Consider the following 24172-nt stretch of genomic DNA (forward strand, 5'->3'; position numbering starts at 1 on the left):
CGGGGCTGAACTCTAGTCCACCCCTTTTCTAATGCACTTACCATGAAATGCAACTCACTCAATTGTCACTTTATTAGTTAACTTTTTCAGGCAGAGCGGCGTCCCCGATACAGCCGATCGGAGCTTAGCCCTAACCTTAAGCGGCAGTCAACAATTGCTAGAGCTGGCAACACGAAAAGGGAACATTTATGGAGAATTGGCATCCCGCAAAATAGGGGGTGTGTACATTTAAGAAAATTAATATGGCTCATGGTCTTCATGTACGTCGCCAAATTCTGAGTCGGTGATCGGGGTAGTTGATAAAGGAATAGTTTACAACATCTGCAGTTTCCCGTTTGTTTGTTCGTTTCGGCCCGACTATATAAAATACTATGGTTTATTAACTTCCAACAACGGAAAAACTTTTATTCAGTTTCATATAGGTAAGTACATTAGAAGCCTGTGCACATGCAATGCAATCTGATGAATGTAAAAATTTTTATTTATGTGTAGTGAATTACGATGACTAATGTTCAGTTTTTAGTTTGAACTTAACAGTGAATGGCCTACATGTCTTCTTTTCAAATGAAAAGCCCTCCGTCTGATGGTGAGATCCTTGATGATTGGGAACAGATGGCTGATTCTGGTGTAAGTAGAAACTTCAATAAAGAGATTAGATTTGCATATATTTAGTATTTCTTATATTTTAGCTTCTAGACAAGAAACTACAAAGTCTGAAAGCCAGAATACCAGAGGAAGTGAGGTAAACGTTTTTGGTACAAATATTTCTGCAAACTTGTATTTGACTTCCTACCTGTATTGTGCAAAATTTTGATCTGTTTTATTTTTAGGAACCCTAACGAAATCCAACAAACTCACTTTTTGTTCAGTGGCGATGGAAGTGTTAGGCCAAATATTCTTGGCCCACCTCCTCAGATTAAAATTCTTAAGAGACCCCAGCATAATGGTACAGCCCATTCTCACCAGCGGGGTGGTTGTCCTTCATCAAATGGCCAAGCAAAACCTAAACCCCAGGTGAAAACACTCCAGCAGGTATTTTGGAATATATTTGGTTTTTCAGCTTGTTTATTAATAAGAAACAATTTAGAAAGAAGCAGAATATGCTGAAGCAAGACTACGGATTCTAGGGGAAGCTGCCCCAGCTAATGAACCTATCCCAGACTTAGGGTAACTTTGCAGACTGTTTAATAATAAAACTTTGGTGATTTAATTAATTTATATTTTGTTTGTGTGTATGTTCAGCATTAGTAAATTACAAAATCGAATGGAAAATCTACGAACAGAGGAATCATGCCTCGTCCGCTTGCCAAGAGGCCCTGACGGAACGAGAGGTTTCAACCATCAAAATTAAGACATCCTTTTGCTTTACTTAAACTGCGACACCTTTCTTTAATTTTAAATCTATAATTTCTCCCACTCTGTTTTCTTTCCAACCAATTGTTTTTTTTTTCTTTTGGGAGGGGGGCGTGTGCGTGTACAGTACAACCACTGAGCTATTAATCAGTCAATACGATGTCTTTATTGACAAACTTTTATTCAGTTATAAGATAATTCGTAGGGAGACAACAGAATCAATGGAATATATCTTATGTCTTATTTCCAAGAATCGACCTCGTCCAAAATGTGTTTGGGAAACGGCTGTGTACCGCACCAGAACTGTTCAGAGCACTTACAAATGGGAAAATACTCGTCCTGAGCGTGAAGGAAAATGGTTTTGATGTGGCGCGTCATTTCCTCGGGAACCAACTGCAGATCTTTCGTGTTCGATATACTGGCAATTGTATGCACAAGTTTACTAACTGTCCCTGCAGGGTATGGCGTGGGATTTTTTATGGCAGGTGGAGAAACAGGAAACCTTTTCTGGACAAAGTTGCTCTCTGCCATTGGAGGATGTGATATGGAAACTTGAGCGATGTTGTCGGTGGAAGGAATTCTCGTAACTGTACTTCTTAATGGCTCGTCCACCTCAAGAACCTGTCCTAGAGATTTCCCATTATATTGCAAATCTAACGTTCTCTGAACTAACTTCGACAACTTCGAAAATGGTTTCCCTTCAACCGATTTTATCCAATTCCCTATGGTTCTGAAATTAAAGCCATTCATTTCAATAGTCCCATCAGCGGCAAGAGAACCTACGTAGATACGACTGTTGATAGTCAACTTCATGTTATTTTTTCCAGGGCATAGAACTCCGTTTAAAACGAATGGGCGAAGATGGAAACCGATCTTTACTATAGTGGGTGTACGGTTCTTGCTTCCAAGGAAAGTAAATTGTGATGAACAATGCGATTCTTCAATACCGAAAAGGTCATCCTGACCGTCTATAACTCTGTCAAATTTACTGACTACTTCTTTTTCCATTGGTGGCAGGTCGTCGTCGTCAGGAGAGACGTGAAAGGAATCTGGAGTGTGATTTGATGGTTGGTTGTTTCCTAGGATTTCATTAGAAATTCGAATGGATTCATTGTCGTACGCGGTCGAATCTGCAACATCCGGTAGTGCTTCGAGAGCTTTGCTAGCCTGCCTGTTGGTTGATTGGTTTTCTTCTATGGCGAGTGTTTTCCGTGAGCAATAGGCCGTTGAATCGGAAGCAGGGACTAAATACTGAACTGGTGCTAAATTCAACATATCGCTGGGAAGTCGGGTATCGTCCGTGGCTGATATGAACTGAAGGTACTTTTCCCTCGTCGAAGTTGAATGGTGCCTTTTTGCGTTCAGTATAATAGATGTATGTGGTACATCGTTGGGTTTCTTCTTTGGATTCGTTTTGCTTTTAACCGACAGGACATTTCTTTCCATTCTTTGCGTTGACGAAGTCTGGAGAAGTATGCCTGTGTCGTTTGTAAGGCTGTTGGGTATCTGTGACGAGCTAATAACTTGGGTGTCGTGTCCACAACCCCCAATGGAAATTTGGTTACTGGTTCTGATGGTTAATGACTCAAAATTAATGGATTTTGCAATAATTTTCGCTTGATTTTTCTCCACGTACCTGATGTCGCTGCCATAGTTCAACAAATATTATCAATGAACTGTATGCATCAACAGCAACTACTCTTATGCTTTTAATGAGGTACCTGATGTGCTGTTGTTGCAGGCGCTGATTTGAACTGGAGATGCTTAAGCTCTGAGAAAAGGAATGAGTCAATTCATCGGTAGAAGTATCAAGCTCGAATGTCCTCCTTCTGCACGCGTCAATTTCGTGTTGAGTATCTTGAAATTTTTTTTTTGTATGTATCAACATTTCATTCCATTCCTTGTGTATGTAGCATTTAAACCTGTTCTTGATTTACATAGCAATTTATTTACTGTAGTTATACCTCAAGTGGCATCCCTAATCCAAGCTGTTCATCATCAAGAATTGCTAAAACAGTTTCAATCTGAGTTAGCTGAAAAGATAGGTGTCTCACATTACACATATAGTGTTGACGCATTGTTTGTTGTATGTGTTTTAGGCCCTTCTCTATAGCTTCCAGTACATCTAAGTCTCTGTCCACAACCTGTTAAAAAAAGTATATAAACAGGACGAACTATGCACCCTACATAGATGTAACAAGACTACATGGTAGACGGCACCATTTAGTTTACAACTGTAGCCTTCTAGTTTCACTTTCTTCATTTTAGATGATTTCTTGTTTTGTGTTGATGTGGACTGCCTTTTGGTAGCTGCTTTCGATGTTTGTTTTTGGAGGCTTTTAAAATGTCCGGTACTGTTGAATAAATAATCTGAAGGATTAATGGTGTCCCAACCAGGTAAGTTTCCTAGAGGTGGAGGAGTTTCAGAAACCATTGGCTGATCAGTTGAAGTGGGTAGGAAGGACAGGTCTGCTGGGTTGGCATTCTCTTCCTGTGAAATATCTTCAAATATATTTTCCTTTTCATATGTTAATAGAATGTCACGTTGTGCATCATCATCTGAATCTATCACATCAAATGATACGATCTGAGTCGACGTTAACGACGGTGAGAACCAATTAGCTTCGAACTGTCGATTTGCTGATTGTTGATTTTCCCCATTTACAGAAAAGCTGTTGTAATCCTGATGATTGTCATTAATTAAATCATAGTTTTCAGGTCTTTCTGATGACGCAGACATTTTACACGCTATATTAGCAGTTACGCATAGGCTACACACTGGAAAATGGCGGACTCCAACAAGATTTACATGACGTTACTGGCTGACTGAAAATGAAGTAAATATTATTAATGTACCAAGTAAATTCAAAAGGACGCCAAGAGCAAGAGCGCTTTTTGTGTTGCCAAACCTTAAAATATGGGAGGTCACTGATGATGATGCCATATATATATATATATATATAATATAATACTGTAAATATATATATATAATATATATAGAGAGAGAAAGAGAGAGTGAACACCATGCACCTTACAATAGAAACGTATTGGCTGATGGCGGCACTGAAATCGACGTGGCTTAAGAAACTGTACATTATTATTGGCTGCATGGGTCAAGGAGCTCATTCTGAACCCAATTATGGCAATCCGTTTTACACACAAAAAAAAAATTTCGCCAAAAAAAAAAATCACACTTTTTTCTTTTTTTTCCGACACGTAGCCATCTACCGCTCAGACTCGTTATTACTGGCGTAGGCAATTTCATTCCATTGGATGCCATTCGCAGTTAGTTCAGTAGCGTGGATGGAGAATAACGCGTGGCTGGAGGAACAATTGAAAAATGGATAAGATAATACAACAAAAGGATGGTAAGTATAAACATTATTATATTGGTTTTCAATTATTAATTATTGTTTATTAGATCAAATTATGAAGCTGCAGGCCCAATTATTGGAACAACACAAAATATTAGATAACAGCAAAGCTAATGATGGTAAGGCCTAATCGTAATGATTCTATTTATTTGCTTTTATTCATTTGTGTTTTGTAGCTCAAATTTTGAGTCTACAAGCTCAGCTTGGGGAAAAGAACAAATTGGAACAGAACAGTTTCCAAACAGTGAAGGAGGTTTTTCCAAACTCATCCCTAACTGAACATGAGGATGAATTGGCATTAGGCGAACACAGTCAGGTACCTAAACTTTTCAAGTAAGAATTCAAAATAAGTATAGAATTTTAACAAACAATTATTTATTGTTTAGTTATTCAGTCTACCACCTGACAGTGTGTTAAAGTTAAATTCTGTTAGTGCTGCACTAAAAGAATTGTTAGTAGTAAGTCCATGCAGCGAAGGAAGTGAACAATTGTGGGACCGTATTTGGGCTGAAAATGGGTGTGGTACGGAAACCCAGAAATAGCACAAGTTCAACATAAAACATGAATTAGGTACTTTTCGGTTTTTTGTCTATCGAAAAAGTATTTTTAATGCTATTATTTTGCATTCACAGAATTTTAGTGGGGGATCAAGTCAAGTCTGGAAGTGTTACAGGATGGAAGAGTGAGCCTACAGTTGAAAAACACTGAAAGTGCATTACCATTAAGGTATGAGGTAAAGTAATAGAGTATGTAAATTGTCTAATGAGAAGTACCATCTTGTGTGAATGAATCCTGTGTAACAGCAATCCTTTATAGTTCTGTCACAGCTAGAAGCCTCAAATAATTCTGCTTCTCTTGCTAAAGAACACCTTGTCCTTTACGTTCAGAGTGTTGGTGAAGCTGGGTACTTAAATGGCCCTAAAGATGTTCCATTTCGTTGGCATTGCAGCGATGAACATCATACATGGACTTTTTAGGTATGAAAGTAATTTTCTTTAAAATTTTTTGAATTTATGACAAAGCATTTCTCCTGCTTTTTGCCAACCCTGTCTAATCTAAAAAAAAAAAAATTTATCCAATAGGAAAGGATTTTCAGCATACTGGGAACACAACTATCAACAATGCAACATTCTAGGGGTGCTATTTTATCATTCAAGAGCCTTATACAATGATTTTCATCTGCAATTTGTATGGCCTTTCCCAAGTTTCTGCCAGAAGTTGAATCTATAAGTCATGTAAGTCACATGAGCAACAATTGAGATGCTTAATGGTGTTGTTTTTCTTTCCTCAGCATAGGTTAAAAGTAACATTGGATCTGAAAAGATTCTTGGTTGGGGCAAGACACTGAATAAATTGTAATGATTGAATGGATGACATGACATTTCTATACTTCATTCGGATTCCCGAGACGGTATTTTATATTTAAAAAATTGAAGTGCATATCTGGGCTCCCTTCCTTTCCGTAGCCCCGTTTCCCCTTGACTCGTAATAAGCCCGTAGGGGGTCATGCCCCTACTGTACGGTATATATAAAAACAACATATACCGAGGTTTGGAGGGCTCTGGCCGGAAAGGGGACGTGGGGTGCTGCTTAGTCCGATGATGTGTTCACGGAGGGCGACGTGGCTGCCCACAAATCCGAACTAAAGGTTAATCGCTCCTGTAAAAATGTTCCAAATCTTCAGCTCTTCTTCCGGCTTCTCTTAGCCAATCACCGGGTAATCTCCCCGGTGGGTCAACAAGGCAGTGTCTCCCCCTGCCTGGGTTGACGGCAACGTTTGAAAGGGTTATTGTGCCTTTTTAAAGTTGCAAAAATAATTGTAAAGTGCAGAGAATTGTCAATAAAATTTTTTTTATAAAATATTTTTTGCAAAATTTGTTTCCTTCATTGTCTGTGTTTGCTGTGTTATTTATTTATCAACTTTTTTTTTGTTCTGTTTTGCTTTATTTGTTCTTGTCACGTTTGATGGTTAGCATTATTATCCAGGGATTGAACCCTGAATGTTCGGCATACCGCGCCGATGCTCTACCAATGAGCCATGAATCATATGATGTCAAGTTGGCTTTTTTCTAGTCACTTGTGGACTTGCATTTACACTTAGAATAAAACTAAACGCAACTCTACAATATACTCTATTACATCTATTCTACTTCATTTTTACACATGTACTGAGGTTTGAACCAAGGGTAACAGGTATCGCAGCTAAAGGCTCTACCACAGAGCTATGAACATTATGAAAGCAAAAGAAAGATAAACATATAGTTGTGAAAGACTGCATAAACATCCTAGACGATAACATATGATATGCGATAATAAAATATTTAGATATATATCTCGTGGCTCAATGTTAGAGCATTGGCGTTGCACGCTGAATGTCTGGGGATCGGTTCCCATACGAGTAAAATGAAATACAAAATTACTTCAAAAAAAATCCAAGTATTACACATTGTACCTTGAAAAAATTCTAAGTTGAAGAATTCAAAGAGTGTAATAAATAATAATTGAATACTTACAGATAAACGATAAACCAATGGAAACAATGCTTACCATCAAAGGTGACAAAAACAAATAAAGCAAAGCAAAAAAAAAGTTGATAAATAAATAACACAGCAAACACAGACAATGAAGGAAACAAATTTTGCAAAAAATATTTTATAAAAAAAATTTTATTGACAATTCTCTGCACTTTACAATTATTTTTGCAACTTTAAAAAGGCACAATAGCCCTTTCAAACGTTGCCGTCAACCCAGGCAGGGGGAGACACTGCCTTGTTGACCCACCGGGGAGATTACCCGGTGATTGGCTAAGAGAAGCCGGAAGAAGAGCTGAAGATTTGGAACATTTTTACAGGAGCGATTAACCTTTAGTTCGGATTTGTGGGCAGCCACGTCGCCCTCCGTGAACACATCATCGGACTACGCAGCACCCCACGTCCCCTTTCCGGCCAGAGCCCTCCAAACCTCGGTATATGTTGTTTTTATATATACCGTACAGTAGGGGCATGACCCCCTACGGGCTTATTACGAGTCAAGGGGAAACGGGGCTACGGAAAGGAAGGGAGCCCAGATATGCACTTCAATTTTTTAAATATAAAATACCGTCTCGGGAATCCGAATGAAGTATAGAAATGTCATGTCATCCATTCAATCATTACAATTTATTCAGTGTCTTGCCCCAACCAAGAATCTTTTCAGATCCAATGTTACTTTTAACCTATGCTGAGGAAAGAAAAACAACACCATTAAGCATCTCAATTGTTGCTCATGTGACTTACATGACTTATAGATTCAACTTCTGGCAGAAACTTGGGAAAGGCCATACAAATTGCAGATGAAAATCATTGTATAAGGCTCTTGAATGATAAAATAGCACCCCTAGAATGTTGCATTGTTGATAGTTGTGTTCCCAGTATGCTGAAAATCCTTTCCTATTGGATAAATTTTTTTTTTTTTTAGATTAGACAGGGTTGGCAAAAAGCAGGAGAAATGCTTTGTCATAAATTCAAAAAATTTTAAAGAAAATTACTTTCATACCTAAAAAGTCCATGTATGATGTTCATCGCTGCAATGCCAACGAAATGAAACATCTTTAGGGCCATTTAAGTACCCAGCTTCACCAACACTCTGAACGTAAAGGACAAGGTGTTCTTTAGCAAGAGAAGCAGAATTATTTGAGGCTTCTAGCTGTGACAGAACTATAAAGGATTGCTGTTACACAGGATTCATTCACACAAGATGGTACTTCTCATTAGACAATTTACATACTCTATTACTTTACCTCATACCTTAATGGTAATGCACTTTCAGTGTTTTTCAACTGTAGGCTCACTCTTCCATCCTGTAACACTTCCAGACTTGACTTGATCCCCCACTAAAATTCTGTGAATGCAAAATAATAGCATTAAAAATACTTATCGATAGACAAAAAACCGAAAAGTACCTAATTCATGTTTTATGTTGAACTTGTGCTATTTCTGGGTTTCCGTACCACACCCATTTTCAGCCCAAATACGGTCCCACAATTGTTCACTTCCTTCGCTGCATGGACTTACTACTAACAATTCTTTTAGTGCAGCACTAACAGAATTTAACTTTAACACACTGTCAGGTGGTAGACTGAATAACTAAACAATAAATAATTGTTTGTTAAAATTCTATACTTATTTTGAATTCTTACTTGAAAAGTTTAGGTACCTGACTGTGTTCGCCTAATGCCAATTCATCCTCATGTTCAGTTAGGGATGAGTTTGGAAAAACCTCCTTCACTGTTTGGAAACTGTTCTGTTCCAATTTGTTCTTTTCCCCTAGCTGAGCTTGTAGACTCAAAATTTGAGCTACAAAACACAAATGAATAAAAGCAAATAAATAGAATCATTACGATTAGGCCTTACCATCATTAGCTTTGCTGTTATCTAATATTTTGTGTTGTTCCAATAATTGGGCCTGCAGCTTCATAATTTGATCTAATAAACAATAATTAATAATTGAAAACCAATATAATAATGTTTATACTTACCATCCTTTTGTTGTATTATCTTATCCATTTTTCAATTGTTCCTCCAGCCACGCGTTATTCTCCATCCACGCTACTGAACTGCGAATGGCATCCAATGGAATGAAATTGCCTACGCCAGTAATAACGAGTCTGAGCGGTAGATGGCTACGTGTCGGAAAAAAAAGAAAAAAGTGTGATTTTTTTTTTTTGGCGAAATTTTTTTTTTGTGTGTAAAACGGATTGCCATACAGCCATACAGTTCTGAGACATGTCCCAAATTTTCAAAAATTGAAAAAGAGGAATCGGCATCGTTTTGATGTGAGACTAGTAGTTTTGAGATAGGACCTAAGAAATGGAAAAAGTAATATTCATTGAGGCCATAGTTTTTTAATAACTTTATAACCAATTGGCTTTCACCAAATCTGACTTAATATTTGAACTCCTCGTTAAATTTTGATCAATAAGGCTTAATTTCATTCAATTCTAAGACATGTCCCAAATTCTCAAAAATTGAAAAACACCAAAGGCTATATAGCCTTCCCACGGATTTTTACTCAAACCCGGACAGTGTCTAACATGTTCCAAATTTTCAAAAATTGAATGAACTTTTAGCCATAAATGTTTGGTTATTATACAATTTTCTTTTAGTATGCCCTACGATTTCTCTACTTAAATGTGTGCGCTATTGTCGGCTGTAAATGACGTTCATATTCGTTTATGTACCTAAAACAAATTCGATTCATCTGATCCTCACGAAGTGGCAATAGCTTTGTACTTTGTCACTCGTGTTTCGTAATTATTTTTTTGCGGTCATTTGCTTGCTTGGTTGTTCTATACTCAAGTTACATTTACTCTTCGGGATTCCATGACGAATGGACACTTTTACTGTGAAATCATTTACACATATACCGATAAATGAAAATAGTTATAAGATGCACGAAGATTTAGAACTAAAATCATTATTGAACAGGACGTGGAGAGGGGCGGATGGAACGAAAGTACGATTGATTCTATATTGTAAAAAGCATGGTTAACAGCCTCTAAGGAATGGGATGGTCGTTATGAATAAGATATCAAATGACCGGCATCCAGGTTACAGTCCATGCGATTTCTTCAAAACAAACTTCTTCACACTTCTTATTTTTGCTATTCTGTTAAAAAGGAGGATCGTACAATGTGGCGATTTCCGATCCAATCGATTAGACGAAAACAATCAATACCCTTCCAAAAATGGACAGATCTGTTCAACTTACGTTCCTTTTAAGATTGCCGAAACTCCTTAACGCGGGCGTCAATCAGGCCTTAGTTACATCGTCAGTCCTACACAAAATTATGAAAATGAAAATTTTATGAAACAAAGAAAAAAAAAGGTTCTTGGGCGTGCTGTTTTCTGTCAAAGGGTTAACGATCTGTAAAGATTTACAAAGTCAAGCACGCGCACACGATAAGAATAACTAAGAAAATCGAGAAAGGAAAATACAAGTCTTTGGCGTAATGTACACTTAAAAAAAGAGCCATGAAATGCACGCAAATGAATGAAAAAAGAAAGAGGGGGAAAAAAAATGAAAAAGTAAACGTCAAGGAGGGACGAGGTATTTTTTTTTTCCTTCCAAAGAGACAGAGAAGAAATAAATAATTGGTAGGGGTTGGTTAATGGCAAAAGTCAATGTCTCACAACTTGTGCCTACACACTTCATTCTGTTTGTTTTGTTTGCTTTGTTTTTCTTGGAATATATCGAAAGTCAAAAAATATACATAAGAGTCGCCTTCGACGCGATTTGAAGCCGAACGAACGGGAAGGAAAAATCAATGTATCCGTTCCACTCTCGGGGGCTAGGGATACCATTAGTGTTCCTTTTTTTTCTTGTCCTTAATATCCTTAGCATGCCTAACCGGTGTCACTGCTGTCATCCTCGTCATCCAGGCAGGCCAGCTCGTCGCCCTGGAGCAGACCGGCCGCCACGGCGCACTCTAAGATGGCAGTGTGGCAGAAGAGGTATTGATCAGGCATCTGAATCGAGTGGGCCCGCTGCGACCGGATTTTCTCGACCGTACCTATGAAAAGTTGATACATTAAACAGTCATTCAACAGCAGTTGAGATGCGTTTGTTACGACTCAAGTTACCTAGGACATCGATCGTACCGACATCTTCTAATCTCCGGAGACAAATATCAATCGTGCAGAGCGAACCTGAAAACGTTGATTTTAAGACATTAGCAATAATTGGACCACTGTAACGTTCTCTAACTAGAAATACTGTACCTGTGCGACCGATGCCAGCTGAGCAGTGAACAACTATGGGAGGGCCAAGCGGATGACCGATCCAAGTATCGCCCATGGCAGCTACCAAACCACTCTGCATGTCGCGCATTCGCTGCAAGAACTCGAGCATGGCCGTTGCCGAGAGAGGTACGCCGTAGTCGGGCCAAGATGTAAATTGCATGTGAGCCACAGATCGGGTCTCACGCGTCTGCCAAACATGAAAAAAGGGTATAAACAAAAAGCAACAAAAAGCAACAAATAAAAGGGGGGGGGGGTTAGGTTGTCGGAAATGAATATGAATGAGATCGGTATACATAAAGAGGAACGCGGTACGGTACCTTGAGGTTGGTTAGATGTAGCATGGAGATGGTGTAATCACTTTGTTGCTCTGTTGTCAAGTTGATGATTTCGAAATGGCCATATTCGGCCGATTCCTCCTCTCCTAGAGGCCAATACTGACCACATTTGGGTCTTCCCCTCTCCAGGCAACGCGTAGTCATGACGACGACAGCGCACTGCTGCTCCCAGACCATCCGCCAAAAGTCGCCATAGGTCTTGGGCAATGGTCCCTGCGTCGAGATGAAAGCGTTCTTTTGTTTGTAGCCGTCGACGTAGTTAGCATTAATGTAGTCGGAGCAGAGGTCTTCGGGATCTTCCATAGACAAGACGACCCGACTGTGATCATAGCACAAAACGTCTGTGTAACGATTCTTGGCAGCGTTTCCTTTTAATCTAGAAACGAGAAGAACAAAATAAAGTTGATTTTTACGGCAATTCGAACGGCACTCCCATCGCTCGCGCCTCACAAACTCATAAACAACTCACCTGGAATTATTAAAAGTGCCGTCAGTCCCTTTGGCTTTGATGTCGGCATACTCTAGATAGAGGCCCTGCTTGCTTTTCGTCTTAACATGTCGTGCAAACTCTTCCAGGGTCATCCCCCGTCCGTCGTCAAAGTGTAGGCTGTCGTCATCTGAGAATCCGCTGCTGGCCGACGATGGGGGCGGCGGCGGTGAGGCGGATCTCTCAATGACCATGTTGTCGGAAACGTTGGCCACCGTTGGCTTTGGCGGTGGAGGGGCTTCCACCACCACCACCGATGCACTTTTGCACGTAACCGTGGCAAAATTGTTGACGATCTCCTGAGAGGCTGGTGCAAGCGGAATCGGCTCCTGCTATGTAAATGACGAACAAATAAAATGAAAATTTACATCAGCCACCATTATGGCAGTCAGCGATTTCCTTCCACTAGGCCGTCTGCCCTTTGTTTGTTGGCGACATTTGGCGAGCAAAAGGAAAACTTTTTATCGACTCAGCAAGCGCTCGTATTAATGAAAGAATCGATCCGTCTGGGGCACTAACCTTCGCGACGGTTCTTTCGTATTGATTCTCTTATACGTCCCAGTAGACAATGCAAAAAAACGAGAATGTTAAAAGCTACTTTGCTATTTACCAGTCGGTGTGCAACAGACTCGACTTGCAGCGGGACGGGTTCTTCGATCTCTTCAACGTCTTCGTCGTCAGACGGTTCAGCTTCACTAACGGGTTTCTCCTCCTCTTCCTGCTCAGGCCGATCATCCGCTTCAGAAGTCGTGGCCGTTTCCAAAGGCGGAAACAGTGGGTTGGGTCCGGTTGATATGTCGCACAAATCCCCAGCGCGATTCGTCATCGATTTGAAGCAGTAGCGAAGCCAGGCGCCGTGATCCACTTTGAGGTTGCCGCCCAGCTCGCTCGGCAGAGAGTCCGCGGGCAAGTGCAGCGTCAACTAACGAAAGGTGGAAAAAAAGAAACGTAAAAAGATAGCAAACAACACGTTATTGTAAACTTCTTTTTTCTTTTTCTACTCGTGGATCCCCAAAATCAATACAAAAACGTAGGAATACAGAAAGGGTAAGGAACTGTTTTTTTCTCAATTTTCTTTTTTTTTTTTTAACCTTCATTTTTAAACACTATGGAAGAACCACAGGGAACGATCATTTTTTGTGACCAAAAAAATGGTCGTTTGCGGTACATTCGTCCGAGGGACCAGCAGTCACACTAGCGTGAGTTCTTTTTTTAGTGAACTGGCCACTTCAACCGGAACCAATCGCGGTGCGAAGAAATTGTGTACAAGAGAAAGGAAATAAAAATAAAAAATCTACGCCATAGATTAGCGGGTGTGGGGGAGGCCAAGCGCGCGCGCACGTTCCTCTCTTTCAACACCCATGGCTATTGGCCTCGGCATTTACCTCTCGGTTTAAGCACACCACATACACTCTTTTAGGATAAATGGGAAGAAAAGCAGCGGTCACATTTGCATTCTTTGCGGGAGGAAAAAATAAGCAAATAGACCAAAAACTTACCTGCGGTAAGCTGACGGTGTAAACACGATCTCGCAACTTTTCGCGCACAAACAGCCGCAGAATCTTGAATGGAGCTTTGAACCAAAGTGGAGCCGTCACTATCAACACTTTCCGCAGCCGGGCTGGATAGGCACCCTGCAAGAAAAAAAACAACAACAGAACAAAAAAAAAACGTATCAACCACTCAGAAATGTGTAAAGAACCAGTCGGCAGTACGTCAAAACGCGTAGACTATTTTAAAAATATTCGTCTTTTTTCTTCTTCTGCATTTTGCTTGGCACATGCAACACGCAGCAAGAGAAAAAAAACAAAAGGCGGAAGGGCCCGAGGAGCGGACCGAGACGATTCAGAGTCACAGTTCAACTGGCAACAGTCGGAAACGTACCGAATGGTTTCCGTCACACGCGCACACATATAAAAATAAAGGCAAGGGAAAAAAAGAGAGGAAAATTTTCTGTGTTTTTTTTTCTCCTTCGAAAAGGCAATGACTCGATCAGTTTTTCGGTCGCTAACTCCAGTCGGGTAATTTCAATCCTATTATTGGAACTGCTTCGTAACGTCGACTAGAGGCTTCCTGCCGCGAACGACAACACACAGTCAAATGTACACACGGAAAAAAATGAAAAATAAAAGAAAGAAAAAAAGGAAATGAAAGGTTCCGCGTCCGATCGCGACGACGACGACGCCCAACTGAAAAGATAACCGTCGGTCGAATCTTAACTACTAGGCATGTGGGAGGGAAGTAAGGTGGGCACGCGCAATCCCCTCTCCCAAAACTTTCGACGCAGACAAAAAGGTCAAGGCATTCAGGTAATGTTAATATAGAGATGGATCGAGTTGTATGCCTAACCAAATGGTAGTTGCCATGGTGACAACTAAGGGCTTCTAGTTACAACAGGCAGGCGATACAACGACAAGAAACGTAATTAGTGGCTGCAGCCACGAAATACCGGGAAGTGATATTGAATTCCCCAAAATAATTGGATCTCCTGCCACGAAAAGAAAAAGGCTTAAGTAATCACCTTGAGTAGAGTCAATATTTTCTTGCTGAGGTCGTAGTCAAAGTTGGCGTATTTCGAATCACTCATGTCGTAGATAAAGACCAAACCGGAGCGTTGCGTGTCGACGCTCTCTAGAGCCACGTCGAGCTGATAGACGACACCCTGTATAAAAAAAAAACGAACAAGCAAGAAAATTATTTCAAATGATCACAACCCCATAAAATGGCAAAGCCTAGAGAAAAAAAAAAAAGAGGGAGTGTAGCGTGCAAAATTTATCTAACTTTTTTTTCCACTAAGAAAAACCATAATCAAAAGATGCATAGCTGACGAAGGTGATATGTGGTAAACGAGCGGTTACCTGGAGTGTGACTTGGTGATTAGAGAGCTCAGGATAGTGTAGGCGAGCGGTAAATACAGCAATGGCAGCACCACCTCCATCGCGAGTTGGCTAATTATAAACCAGTCGAGGGGTTATACAACACGTTTGCAAAAGAATTTTTTTTTGTTTCGACCCCTTTCAATGGGAAGGGACGTATTTCTTTTTCTACGTTCTGCATTCTGTCAATACAAATTCAAAGCGGCGGTTTGCTAAACTTGCATTACGAGAATAGCAACTGCGGCGATATTTATATTCATAATTTTTTTTTGTTTAAGAGTTTAAGTCGAAAAAAAAAAAGAAAAAAACCCGCACAGCGGAAACATCATTATCATTCCCTCACGATACCGTAAGGAAAAACAGCATCAAAAGCGCATTCAGTGTCGACAGCAACAAAATAGATTAAAAATAGCAAAGGAAGAGAGCGAAAAAAAAGATGACATGCAATCCGCCGAAGACTTGGCTTTTTACTGTAAGATATTTTGATCATGATTTTTTTTTTTAACGACTGCTAGATGAACCAAAGATTGTATATGTGTTGTGTGCTAGTGACTATTATTCTCGTGACTGGGATTTTCCCCTCTACTTCTTACTAGCACGGTGAACTTTCCCGTCTCCAACTCGGCCCGTAGCGGTTCGACGGTGGGCTCGAAGCGAACCAGTCCCTCGCGGATCCGCGTAGCTTCGTGTTCCTCGTATAGAGTCAGTCCGCGTCCGACATCGAACTTGCGTGCCATCAAAAACTTGAGAGCCGTCGGCCACGAGAGCGGTCCTGAGCCCCTTTTCTGACGGGCACAGTTGACGGCCTCGATGAATTCTTTGGCCGCCTATTAAAACAAACAAACAAAAAAACAACAACCATTATTTTTTTAAATGATTAAAAATCAATAGATCATCGCAGCAGTTTCAGTTTGGTTTTTGACCAGTACAACGATTTCTATTTCAAACGAAAAACAAAGCCAGATTTTTTTAAATTTTTTCTCCAACTGGTCCTCGTACAAAGAAGAGAAAGACAAGAGGCCACTCAAGTTTATCACCAAGAAGACGTCAACAACACCAAAGCAAAGCTTAAGTCTACCCGACATTGTAATAATAAACGGGTTTTTGTGTGTCTGCTGGTCTGTTACAGGCGGCCTGGCTGATTGCTTGAGGTTTTCGTGAACCAAAAATTTTTTAAAAAAGCAAAACCACGTAGAAGAATTTTTTTTTCTCAATTGAAAACCAATTCTTTTTTCTTCTTCTTAGAGAATCGGTAACTTCGGACAAAAGAACGGGATATCTTTCGAGGTTTCTAGATCACAAAACCACTATAATGTGGTCTGTGGTAATATTGATTTGAAAAGAGCGTACACACAGTGTACGTACAGAGAAAAGAAGAAACCCTCTCTTCCTACGAACAAGGGGGAGGGTGGGTCGATGTGTGCGCCGTTCGTATAGTAAACAAAAGCGGGTCCATACGGACTGGTGCAGCAACTTTTTGTGGGCAAGATCATAATAATAATACCGTACAATACCTCGATCTGGTCGTCGTCGAGGGTCGCAATGTTAAACGTCCCCCGGCTGTTTGCTTGTCGCATTTGTAAAAGGAGCTGGTCTTTCGAAGGAACGTGGGACGTGCACATATTTGAAAACAAAACAAGAAACAATTCTTTTTTTTCCCTTTCAAAATGAACGAAGAAGGCAAATGCGGCAAGAAGAAAAATCAAAACTTGCTCTCACATTTTCCCACTGAAAAAAAAAAAACGAGTTGAGGACGGGACCAGATAGTGAACACACACAACACTTTTACGTATCTGTAGTAGTGGTTGCCCTTCGAATGATAAACAAAATTCTGAGTAAGATAAAAACTCGCAACGTGTCCCTCGTCAAAAGAGCAGTGGACCCTTAGGAGAGTCAGACGGCCGTTTAATCAACGGCTGACAATCCCTGCTTCCGCTGGAACGCCTCGACCGGCAACTACTAAAGCTGGAAACTCAAAAAGAGAGTTAGGGTTCTCTTTCTTCCTTTTTTTTTCAGTTTATCCTTATTTCTCTTTTTCCCCTTGGCAGCAACGTCTCTTCTGGGTACATGCTCGGTTGGACGCGAGAGTTGAACGCACTGGTCACGTGACGAAATAAAGCTGAAACAAGAGACTTCAAGCGCGCAATACGACGAGGAAGGCGGCCTCCTCTACCACACGGCCTGACCATTTTTTTCTCTCGGTCTAGGGTACTTTTGCCCACAGCCTAGCGGCGTATTCACTCAAATCGCACTCCCCTAACGAACTAGCAAAGAGAAGGAAACAGAATAACATGGGATTTATGATTTTCACCTGCCTCATTATACTGGTTTCGACACGTTAATCAAGAATTTCTTCCGAATTTTTTTTTATCGAAAACAAAAGACAAGAAAACTGGGGCTCATCAGCGATGATATCGACGTCATCAGGCATTGATTGTGGCATCAGATACTGTTTACGATTACGTTCCCACCCCATGGCCCGTCATCATTCAATAGAAACAATTCTTTTTTCTTCCGACAGTGCCACCTGTCCATGAGAACGAGAGGCCCAGCTGTGGCGGAACGAGCGAATGAGATAACGAGAAACACAAAGATCAATACCGACACAATGTGAGAATACAATCAAAAGGCGTAATAAGAGACAAAAGACAGCCTGTTTTTCAACGGTAACGTTTCCTGTGTTACAAGAGGTTTCGGAAGCGCATCGGTGATACTGTGAACGACCTGGAACATACCTTTCTCTTCGAGGTTTCCCAATTCTACTTCCAAAATTAAAAGAAAAAAAAAAAAAAGAACACTACTGGCTTTTACATTTGCCCAACTGGCGAGCTGCGCAGATGGTCCCAATTTTTTTTTAAAGCTACACAAAAAGTATTCGATGACGACAGAGGAATTTTTGGCAGAGTACCCACCCTGTAGCTGTTTGAATCGCTCTTCGAACAGAAAGTATGTACGACAGAAAGAAGGACAAGCCCGGCCGGATTCGTTCACAAACCAGACGAGTATTGCGTGAATATTCATGAGCTGTAACAGCCTTCTTTTCTGTAAACGTTACGTACAAAAACCCTTATACACACACACACACAGATCGCGCACTTATTTTTTTTTTTTTGTTTTTTTTCTTTCACGTTTTTTTTTTTCTCGGCCCGCCAGTAGATGTTACGCCTGTCAAGTGGATTCTTACATTGAAGAAAGGATCGCTTGAAGTTGTGCGTGCAACCAGGCAATTTCTAACGAACATTTCTTTCTGCTGTGTTGGCATCGGGGCCCAAAGCACATTCCCCAAGTCTCTCGTCGATGTCCAATCTGCGAGAAATCAATAAACATCCGTCGTTTATGCTCTCCTCCTTTTCTTTTATTAATATAAGCATCCGCAGCAACACGTGTTTTGCACATGCGCCGAAAAATGAGGCCACAAAGCAGAAATACGATGGCATGAGGGTGCGAGAGAGTTGGTAGATTTGTACCTCCCCGCTCTAATTTCTCTTTTTCCCTCTAAACTTCCGGTTAAATGGGGTTTGCCTCTTTAAAACTGTTCAGTACGATGACATGAGCAATGGTAAGGTCGAACATGAAATGAACTTTTTTGTCCACTGATAAAGAAAACGCAGTACATAACCGGTTCTTTTACCTACTGTTCCCTCCTAAAAGCTTCACTTGTTTTGTGTTCTACCAAACCTCGTATGTTTCACTGAATTGAAACATTTTATAATAAAATTTTCCGATTGCTTCACAAATGCAGCGATGAGGTAAGCATGCCCCTACTATTCATAAAACCAGCCTTTTTTTTCTCCATTATGGGCAGGCCTTTTTTTTCTGTAAGTCAATAGGGAAAAGGAGAGAGATGCTAAGGGCGGAAATCCGTTCAACAAACGCAGCAGACGAATTCCCAACTTTAAAAAAAAATGGTCGAACGATTTTTCCAGATATTGACGAAAAATAGTGTTAGAAGCACCACACTAGGACACTCTGGAAGTCTATTCTTAAACCGAAATGGGCATAAATGAATTGCTGTGTTGTGTGGTTTTCTTAAAGCACCAGAGCAACGTCAAACGAAGACGACGATCTTTCACGATTGAAAAGTGCAAAAAAGAATCACACGGTTTCGATACCTTAACAAATGCGAAATCGCAAACCGAGGGTGAGAGAACTTCCCAAAATGACACGACACACGCACATGAAACACAGAAAAAAACGCTGTGTGTTGCACAATGTGGAGGCGTCTGCCTGGCACCACCACAGGCGGCTTTCCCAATGCCGCGGTAGCACCGATCAAGGGGTGCCCTGCCTGATTCTCCAATAATGAAACCGAATGAATTTTTCCTACAGGTGATTGGCAGTTAGCACGTGAAGAAGGGAGATGGTTGAACGTGACGCAACAAAAACGAGTCGAGTGAAACCAGTAGGGGTGCGGGCAGAGGATTATGAAGAAAAAAATATTTAGTTCGCTTACCGACTCTTCTTCGGCTGACAGTACTATGTCAGCCATGTTGAATACGACTGACTTTGGATACAGTCTCTGTCTAGTATGAGCACAGCCCTTGGCGATCGTCGTAGTTTGCCGAGTATTCATCGCCATCTAGTGCTCAGTTTTTACATCGTTCTTCGAATCCAGTGTTCTAAGGCTCTGGCACGGGAAACAGTTTAGAAAGCAGTTAATCAATGAATAAAATAAGAAAAATTGCCTAACAAGCGGAAATTAATAACCGCCTGAAACTATCCTTCCGAGGCTCTATGGTTCAAGAAATTAAGTAATCGTTCTAAGAAATCTGTCATCCGATTAGACTAAGCTTTCTAGAAGGTAATCGCTTGTTCCAGAGAGCTCACGTTGCTTTTTCGGTCAAATCTCACCCTCTCGTAATATAGAGCGGCGTGATAAAGGCTAAGGGAAGAAGCTGTTGGGGAAAGTCAACTAGGATACTGTAGATCTCATTTTAGTGAGAATGCAACCAGAGACTCTTGTAGCGAGTGAAATTAATATGAATAAACAAAAATGGGAAGAGTACAGCTAGATCGTCCTTTCATCATGTGATATTTTACATTTAAACTTCTAAGCTCGTATGTCTTGCCCCATTAATATTCATCCGCTTCGTCCAATGAAACGGACTTGAAAGAATCCTGTAAATTTCCAGATTACTTAAGGCGAAAGAAATCGTCAAGTGAAAAACCAGACTTCCACTTATCTTGCTGCTCTAGACAGCAAAAAAATACAAGACCGAACATACAGAAGAAGACTTTTACATAATCTTGGTAATTCTACACTTGTATTGCTGGCGATAACGAGATAAATCTTTCAAAATGTCTAAGACGTATTACGTAGTCTAATGAAAAAAAAACAACCTATTCATGATAGGATATTGTTATTTCCATTATGCCGTTATGTCTTACGTTAATCACTTGAGTCACTCTTGAGTCAAACCTATTGTGTATGTCGCCTTGCAACAATCGTGGGGGCATCTTTTTTATTTTACTAGATTAAAATGTATGCTATTCAATTTGTTGTGCTAGAAAATTTTTTGACTCGATATGGTTTTAGTCTGGCCCTATGAGATTAAACGTCTTCGTTTAGTCTCTCTGTAGAAGAAAGAAGTGTATCTGTCAAACAAGTTAACGAAAGCAAGAGGTGCTCTCATGCGGCCAAATTGTGAACTAAATCTGACAGAAAATGATAACCAATAGGAATATTCCACGAGAACACATTTTGTCCACCGAAAAAAAAGCCTCACTTAGCTTATTCCACTCGTGTCAGTAATTTAGTTTGGTAGACTGCCTTGTTGGCTATATTTCCTGATGAAGATGCGTCCCACGGTTAGCTCCATCCTAATTGCGTGCTGTCTAGCTTTCGCTGTAGCACAAGCCGATGACAAGACGACAAAGGGTCCCAAAGTAACTGACAAGGTAATTTTGCGAAAGAAATCGAATGCATGCTACATAGAGTATTGCATTACAAAATTCTAATATCACCTCTTATTGCTTAGGTATGGTTTGACATTGAAGTTGGAGGTGAACCTATTGGCCGCATTGAGATTGGTCTTTTTGGCAAAACTGTCCCTAAAACTGTGAAAAACTTTGCTGAGCTGGCCAAGAAACCAGTTGGAGAAGGCTACAAGGGATCAATCTTTCATCGTGTCATCAAGGATTTCATGATCCAAGGAGGAGATTTCACCAACAAAGATGGCACTGGTGGTAGAAGCATTTATGGTGACCGATTCCCTGATGAAAACTTCAAGCTGAAGCACTATGGTGTTGGATGGTTGTCCATGGCTAATGCTGGAAAAGACACCAATGGCTCTCAGTTTTTCCTCACAACGAAGAAAACCCCTTGGCTAGATGGCCGCCATGTTGTCTTTGGAAAAGTCATCAAGGGCATGGTAATTTAACGTTATTGAGTATTTTTTAAAAGTTGAAATGAATTTTTTTTTTTTTATTGTTCAAGGATGTTGTTCGGAAGATGGAAAGCACCAAAACTGACGGCCGTGATAAACCTACCAAAGATGTCGTGATTGCTGACTGCGGTGCTGAGGTAGTTGAAGAACCTTTCGCTGTATCAAAAGATGATGCTACTGCATAAATAATGTTTGTGTACTGACTTATTGACTAAAATAAACTGATGAGGTTTCCATCATATTTCTCAATCTGTTGTATCAGAAAAAAGTAATACTACTATAATGAACTTTAAACTCGACGAAATATTGAAAAAACTGGGCCGTAGTAAAATTTAGGAATGACTACAACGAATTTTCTATTTTAATTAGACAGTTAGTTACACGTTGCTACATGACTAAGAAAATTATTCCATTTCGTTTAATCCAGGTCTGCGAGGTGGGTAGAGAGGACGTGTGTTCCTATCATATCTATCTTGCTTATTGAAGTTCGTCTTAACCATGCCACGATCAACAAAATTGCGATTATTATTCCAAGAATCGCGCTCACGCGGTTCCAGTTTTTCAATTGGAGTATCTAATAACGCCTCCAATGACTAAAAAAAATATTGCGTAAAGTAACTGCAGTGCTAATATTTATAAATTTTAAATGTTTTTCACTACCTGTTCTTCAATCATTTGTCTATCAGACATATTCTTGAGAATTCGAGCAAACTCAAGTTGAATGTCTTTATTGCCAGACTCCTTTACAAGCTCACCGATTGAGTCAATCTAAATTAGATGCAATAAAAGTCGAATGTTTTAACCAGTTTAAGAAGGTTTTACCAAACGTACGACTTACAATATTTTTATTAAATGATCTTTTTCTGCCTCCTTCAGCCGGCATGTCATATTCCAACGACGCACGTAAAAGTGCCATGGTGTCATCCAGTCGGCCAACTTTGGCAAAAGCCAGCGCTTTCAAATTGCGAACTGTGACATAATTCTGTTGCTTTGAAGGAGCCAGCAAATTAAGGCAAAGCTGTGGATCATTTTGGTTTAATGCCAATGCTGCTGCGTAAGTCAGGGACCTCCTCATCGGAACGTGACCAGCATCGCTTGCAGCATTCGCAAGAGCTTTCATTTTTTCGTAACTTTCTGGCGTATTCTAAGCATAAAGATTTTTTATAATTAGGCAAAATAAAACTTTGGATAACAACCGGTGATCATACCATTCGATACAAGGCAGCCATCGCGAGAATAACGCAGTTCTTAGGGAATTTGTTGTCCTGAATACTGCGTCCTTGGGCTATAGCAAACACCTCCATTACTTCGTTGTACATTTTGTTCCTTAGGAGAAGATCCATGGCGATTTGATAGCTCATAAATTGATCAAACAGAGAAACAGTTTTTGGATTCCTCAACAAAGCCAAAACTTCATTTGGCTGGTTAACTGAGTGAAAAAAACGCATAATTACTGGACCAAAAACAAAAGTTCCAAATCGTAAACCAGTGCTCTGGTTATGAAACCTAAAAAAAACATATCGGTAGGAACACCATGAAGCTAATCTGATTTAGGTAAATTAACTATAATATTTAATTACTTCTCAATCATCAGTTCAAGTAATTTGATGTCTTCTGGGTTTTTTTCTGCTAGGTTAATCATAGTTTTCAAGTCATCTGTGAAAATTAAGCTTGTTGAATCAGGAGCAACAAATTCCTGCATTCGGGAACGGAACTTTTCTTTCATTTGTGAGCCATGAAAATTCACTGCAGTTTTGCTCCTAGATGCAGCAAAACCATCTAAACCAAGAGATTCAGCGGTGTACAATGACCGTAAACCTGAAAAAAAGAGCTTTAATCCATACGGTAGATCTATATTGGCCCAACCTTTTATTTTTTTACGAGTACATAACATAATAGCATGAACCAATCGGCAACAGCTACAGCACAGACAAAATTGAATTTACCGGTGAGTCTTCATCCTTTGACACTTTGCTATTTCATAAAATGGTTGACGATGAAAGCTTACCTTGATATTGCACCTGTGTGGCACTTGGTTGCGAACAAAATCGGACTATACAACGAGGAATATTTCGCATCATTTTGATAACTTGGGTAACGAGAATTCACGGAAATCGAAAAAAAACGGCGAAATGCACGTGCAGAGTCTTCGCCGAAATGTGGTAAGCAGACGAATCCTCTTACGCATTCGCCATCTGGGGGAAGAATATTTCCCTTCGTCGTGAAACTACCGATTTCATTGAACTGAAACTGACTAGTGGAGATGAACTTTTCATCTTGTGGGCACCAAGGATAAACATTTTCGTTATTGATTTCACAAAAGCTTGCTTAATGAATCAGAAACCAGTTCAAACCTAAGCGCAAAATAGAGCTAAAAATGTTAAAATATCATGGCGTGCAACTAGTATCGTTTTCTAACCTTATTCAAATATCTGTATACCTTTCTAATTTTCGCCATTTGTTTGTATTTCTATATTTATAATAATTTCGTTGTGTATTTTCTTATTTTGTAGCATATCGAACATTGGATACTATGCAGCTACCTAGTGTTTGGCTTTATCCTATAGAGTTAGGAAAGGAAC

At 40.1% G+C, this 24172-nt stretch overlaps 5 protein-coding genes and 2 long non-coding RNA genes across 10 annotated transcripts; 3 read left to right on the forward strand and 4 right to left on the reverse strand.

The window, feature by feature from the left end:
- The first annotated feature begins 205 nt into the window (after positions 1-205).
- LOC130697837 (SUZ domain-containing protein 1-like) lies at positions 206-1584 on the forward strand. 2 transcript variants are annotated; one of them, XM_057520727.2, is made up of 6 exons: positions 206-422; positions 538-627; positions 690-742; positions 831-1032; positions 1088-1167; positions 1243-1584. In XM_057520727.2, the coding sequence occupies exons 2-6, from the start codon at positions 541-543 to the stop codon at positions 1349-1351; spliced, it is 531 nt and encodes a 176-aa protein (XP_057376710.1). In that variant the 5' UTR covers positions 206-422; positions 538-540; the 3' UTR covers positions 1352-1584. The 2 variants fall into 2 exon arrangements, with proteins under 2 accessions (XP_057376710.1, XP_057376648.1); XM_057520665.2 differs by having other exon boundaries at positions 207-422; positions 524-627.
- Positions 1516-4304, reverse strand: LOC130686655 (uncharacterized). 2 transcript variants are annotated; one of them, XM_059496096.1, is made up of 5 exons: positions 4263-4304; positions 3560-4175; positions 3318-3497; positions 3075-3253; positions 1516-2998 (listed from the first exon to the last, which is right to left on the reverse strand). In XM_059496096.1, the coding sequence occupies exons 2-5, from the start codon at positions 4091-4093 to the stop codon at positions 1594-1596; spliced, it is 2298 nt and encodes a 765-aa protein (XP_059352079.1). In that variant the 5' UTR covers positions 4094-4175; positions 4263-4304; the 3' UTR covers positions 1516-1593. The 2 variants fall into 2 exon arrangements, with proteins under 2 accessions (XP_059352079.1, XP_059352080.1); XM_059496097.1 differs by lacking the exon at positions 4263-4304 and having other exon boundaries at positions 3560-4185.
- A 628-nt stretch (positions 4305-4932) lies between these two features.
- LOC130698270 (uncharacterized) lies at positions 4933-6474 on the forward strand. The gene is made up of 4 exons (XR_009421428.1): positions 4933-5043; positions 5114-5297; positions 5360-5704; positions 5810-6474. It is a non-coding gene; the product is annotated as an uncharacterized LOC130698270 (long non-coding RNA).
- A 939-nt stretch (positions 6475-7413) lies between these two features.
- LOC130698152 (uncharacterized) lies at positions 7414-9191 on the reverse strand. Its single transcript, XR_009421429.1, has 5 exons — positions 9119-9191; positions 8922-9061; positions 8668-8851; positions 8262-8606; positions 7414-8155 (listed from the first exon to the last, which is right to left on the reverse strand). It is a non-coding gene; the product is annotated as an uncharacterized LOC130698152 (long non-coding RNA).
- A 1736-nt stretch (positions 9192-10927) lies between these two features.
- LOC130698778 (tyrosine-protein phosphatase non-receptor type 9-like) lies at positions 10928-19739 on the reverse strand. Of its 2 annotated transcripts, none has more exons than XM_059496022.1 (11): positions 19658-19739; positions 15798-16031; positions 15187-15276; positions 14850-14990; positions 13828-13962; positions 12939-13250; positions 12311-12660; positions 11824-12217; positions 11486-11693; positions 11348-11413; positions 10928-11277 (listed from the first exon to the last, which is right to left on the reverse strand). In XM_059496022.1, the coding sequence occupies exons 1-11, from the start codon at positions 19691-19693 to the stop codon at positions 11111-11113; spliced, it is 2133 nt and encodes a 710-aa protein (XP_059352005.1). In that variant the 5' UTR covers positions 19694-19739; the 3' UTR covers positions 10928-11110. The 2 variants fall into 2 exon arrangements, with proteins under 2 accessions (XP_059352005.1, XP_057377431.1); XM_057521448.2 differs by lacking the exon at positions 19658-19739 and adding an exon at positions 16719-16841.
- A 1160-nt stretch (positions 19740-20899) lies between these two features.
- LOC130697420 (peptidyl-prolyl cis-trans isomerase 5-like) lies at positions 20900-21829 on the forward strand. Its single transcript, XM_057520354.2, has 3 exons — positions 20900-21102; positions 21183-21575; positions 21641-21829. The coding sequence occupies exons 1-3, from the start codon at positions 20995-20997 to the stop codon at positions 21773-21775; spliced, it is 636 nt and encodes a 211-aa protein (XP_057376337.1). The 5' UTR covers positions 20900-20994; the 3' UTR covers positions 21776-21829.
- A 92-nt stretch (positions 21830-21921) lies between these two features.
- Positions 21922-23757, reverse strand: LOC130695880 (pentatricopeptide repeat-containing protein 2, mitochondrial-like). Its single transcript, XM_057518977.1, has 6 exons — positions 23599-23757; positions 23171-23408; positions 22799-23096; positions 22429-22734; positions 22251-22358; positions 21922-22183 (listed from the first exon to the last, which is right to left on the reverse strand). The coding sequence occupies exons 1-6, from the start codon at positions 23669-23671 to the stop codon at positions 21995-21997; spliced, it is 1212 nt and encodes a 403-aa protein (XP_057374960.1). The 5' UTR covers positions 23672-23757; the 3' UTR covers positions 21922-21994.
- Positions 23758-24172: the final 415 nt, after the last annotated feature.

Source organism: Daphnia carinata, chromosome 7, assembly GCF_022539665.2.
Source record: "Daphnia carinata strain CSIRO-1 chromosome 7, CSIRO_AGI_Dcar_HiC_V3, whole genome shotgun sequence".
In the NCBI taxonomy this organism is placed as follows: Eukaryota; Metazoa; Arthropoda; class Branchiopoda; order Diplostraca; family Daphniidae; genus Daphnia; species Daphnia carinata.

Coding starts and splice junctions, on each gene's coding strand:
- LOC130695880 (XM_057518977.1), bottom strand. CDS start 23,671: ATGATGCGAAATATTCCTCGTTGTATAGTCCGATTTTGTTCGCAACCA. Junction 23,097..23,170: donor CTTGAACTGATGATTGAGAA/GTAATTAAATAT, acceptor TGTTTTTTTTAG/GTTTCATAACCAGAGCACTG. Junction 22,735..22,798: donor TGGCTGCCTTGTATCGAATG/GTATGATCACCG, acceptor CTTTATGCTTAG/AATACGCCAGAAAGTTACGA.
- LOC130697837 (XM_057520727.2), top strand. CDS start 541: ATGGCCTACATGTCTTCTTTTCAAATGAAAAGCCCTCCGTCTGATGGT. Junction 743..830: donor AGAATACCAGAGGAAGTGAG/GTAAACGTTTTT, acceptor TTTTATTTTTAG/GAACCCTAACGAAATCCAAC. Junction 1,033..1,087: donor AGGTGAAAACACTCCAGCAG/GTATTTTGGAAT, acceptor GAAACAATTTAG/AAAGAAGCAGAATATGCTGA.
- LOC130697420 (XM_057520354.2), top strand. CDS start 20,995: ATGAAGATGCGTCCCACGGTTAGCTCCATCCTAATTGCGTGCTGTCTA. Junction 21,103..21,182: donor GTCCCAAAGTAACTGACAAG/GTAATTTTGCGA, acceptor CTTATTGCTTAG/GTATGGTTTGACATTGAAGT. Junction 21,576..21,640: donor GAAAAGTCATCAAGGGCATG/GTAATTTAACGT, acceptor TTATTGTTCAAG/GATGTTGTTCGGAAGATGGA.
- LOC130698778 (XM_057521448.2), bottom strand. CDS start 16,826: ATGTGCACGTCCCACGTTCCTTCGAAAGACCAGCTCCTTTTACAAATG. Junction 15,277..15,797: donor CGGGAAAGTTCACCGTGCTA/GTAAGAAGTAGA, acceptor GTTTATAATTAG/CCAACTCGCGATGGAGGTGG. Junction 11,278..11,347: donor CGGTACGATCGATGTCCTAG/GTAACTTGAGTC, acceptor AACTTTTCATAG/GTACGGTCGAGAAAATCCGG.
- LOC130686655 (XM_059496096.1), bottom strand. CDS start 4,093: ATGTCTGCGTCATCAGAAAGACCTGAAAACTATGATTTAATTAATGAC. Junction 3,498..3,559: donor TAAATGGTGCCGTCTACCAT/GTAGTCTTGTTA, acceptor TTTTTTTAACAG/GTTGTGGACAGAGACTTAGA. Junction 3,254..3,317: donor GATTAGGGATGCCACTTGAG/GTATAACTACAG, acceptor TACATACACAAG/GAATGGAATGAAATGTTGAT.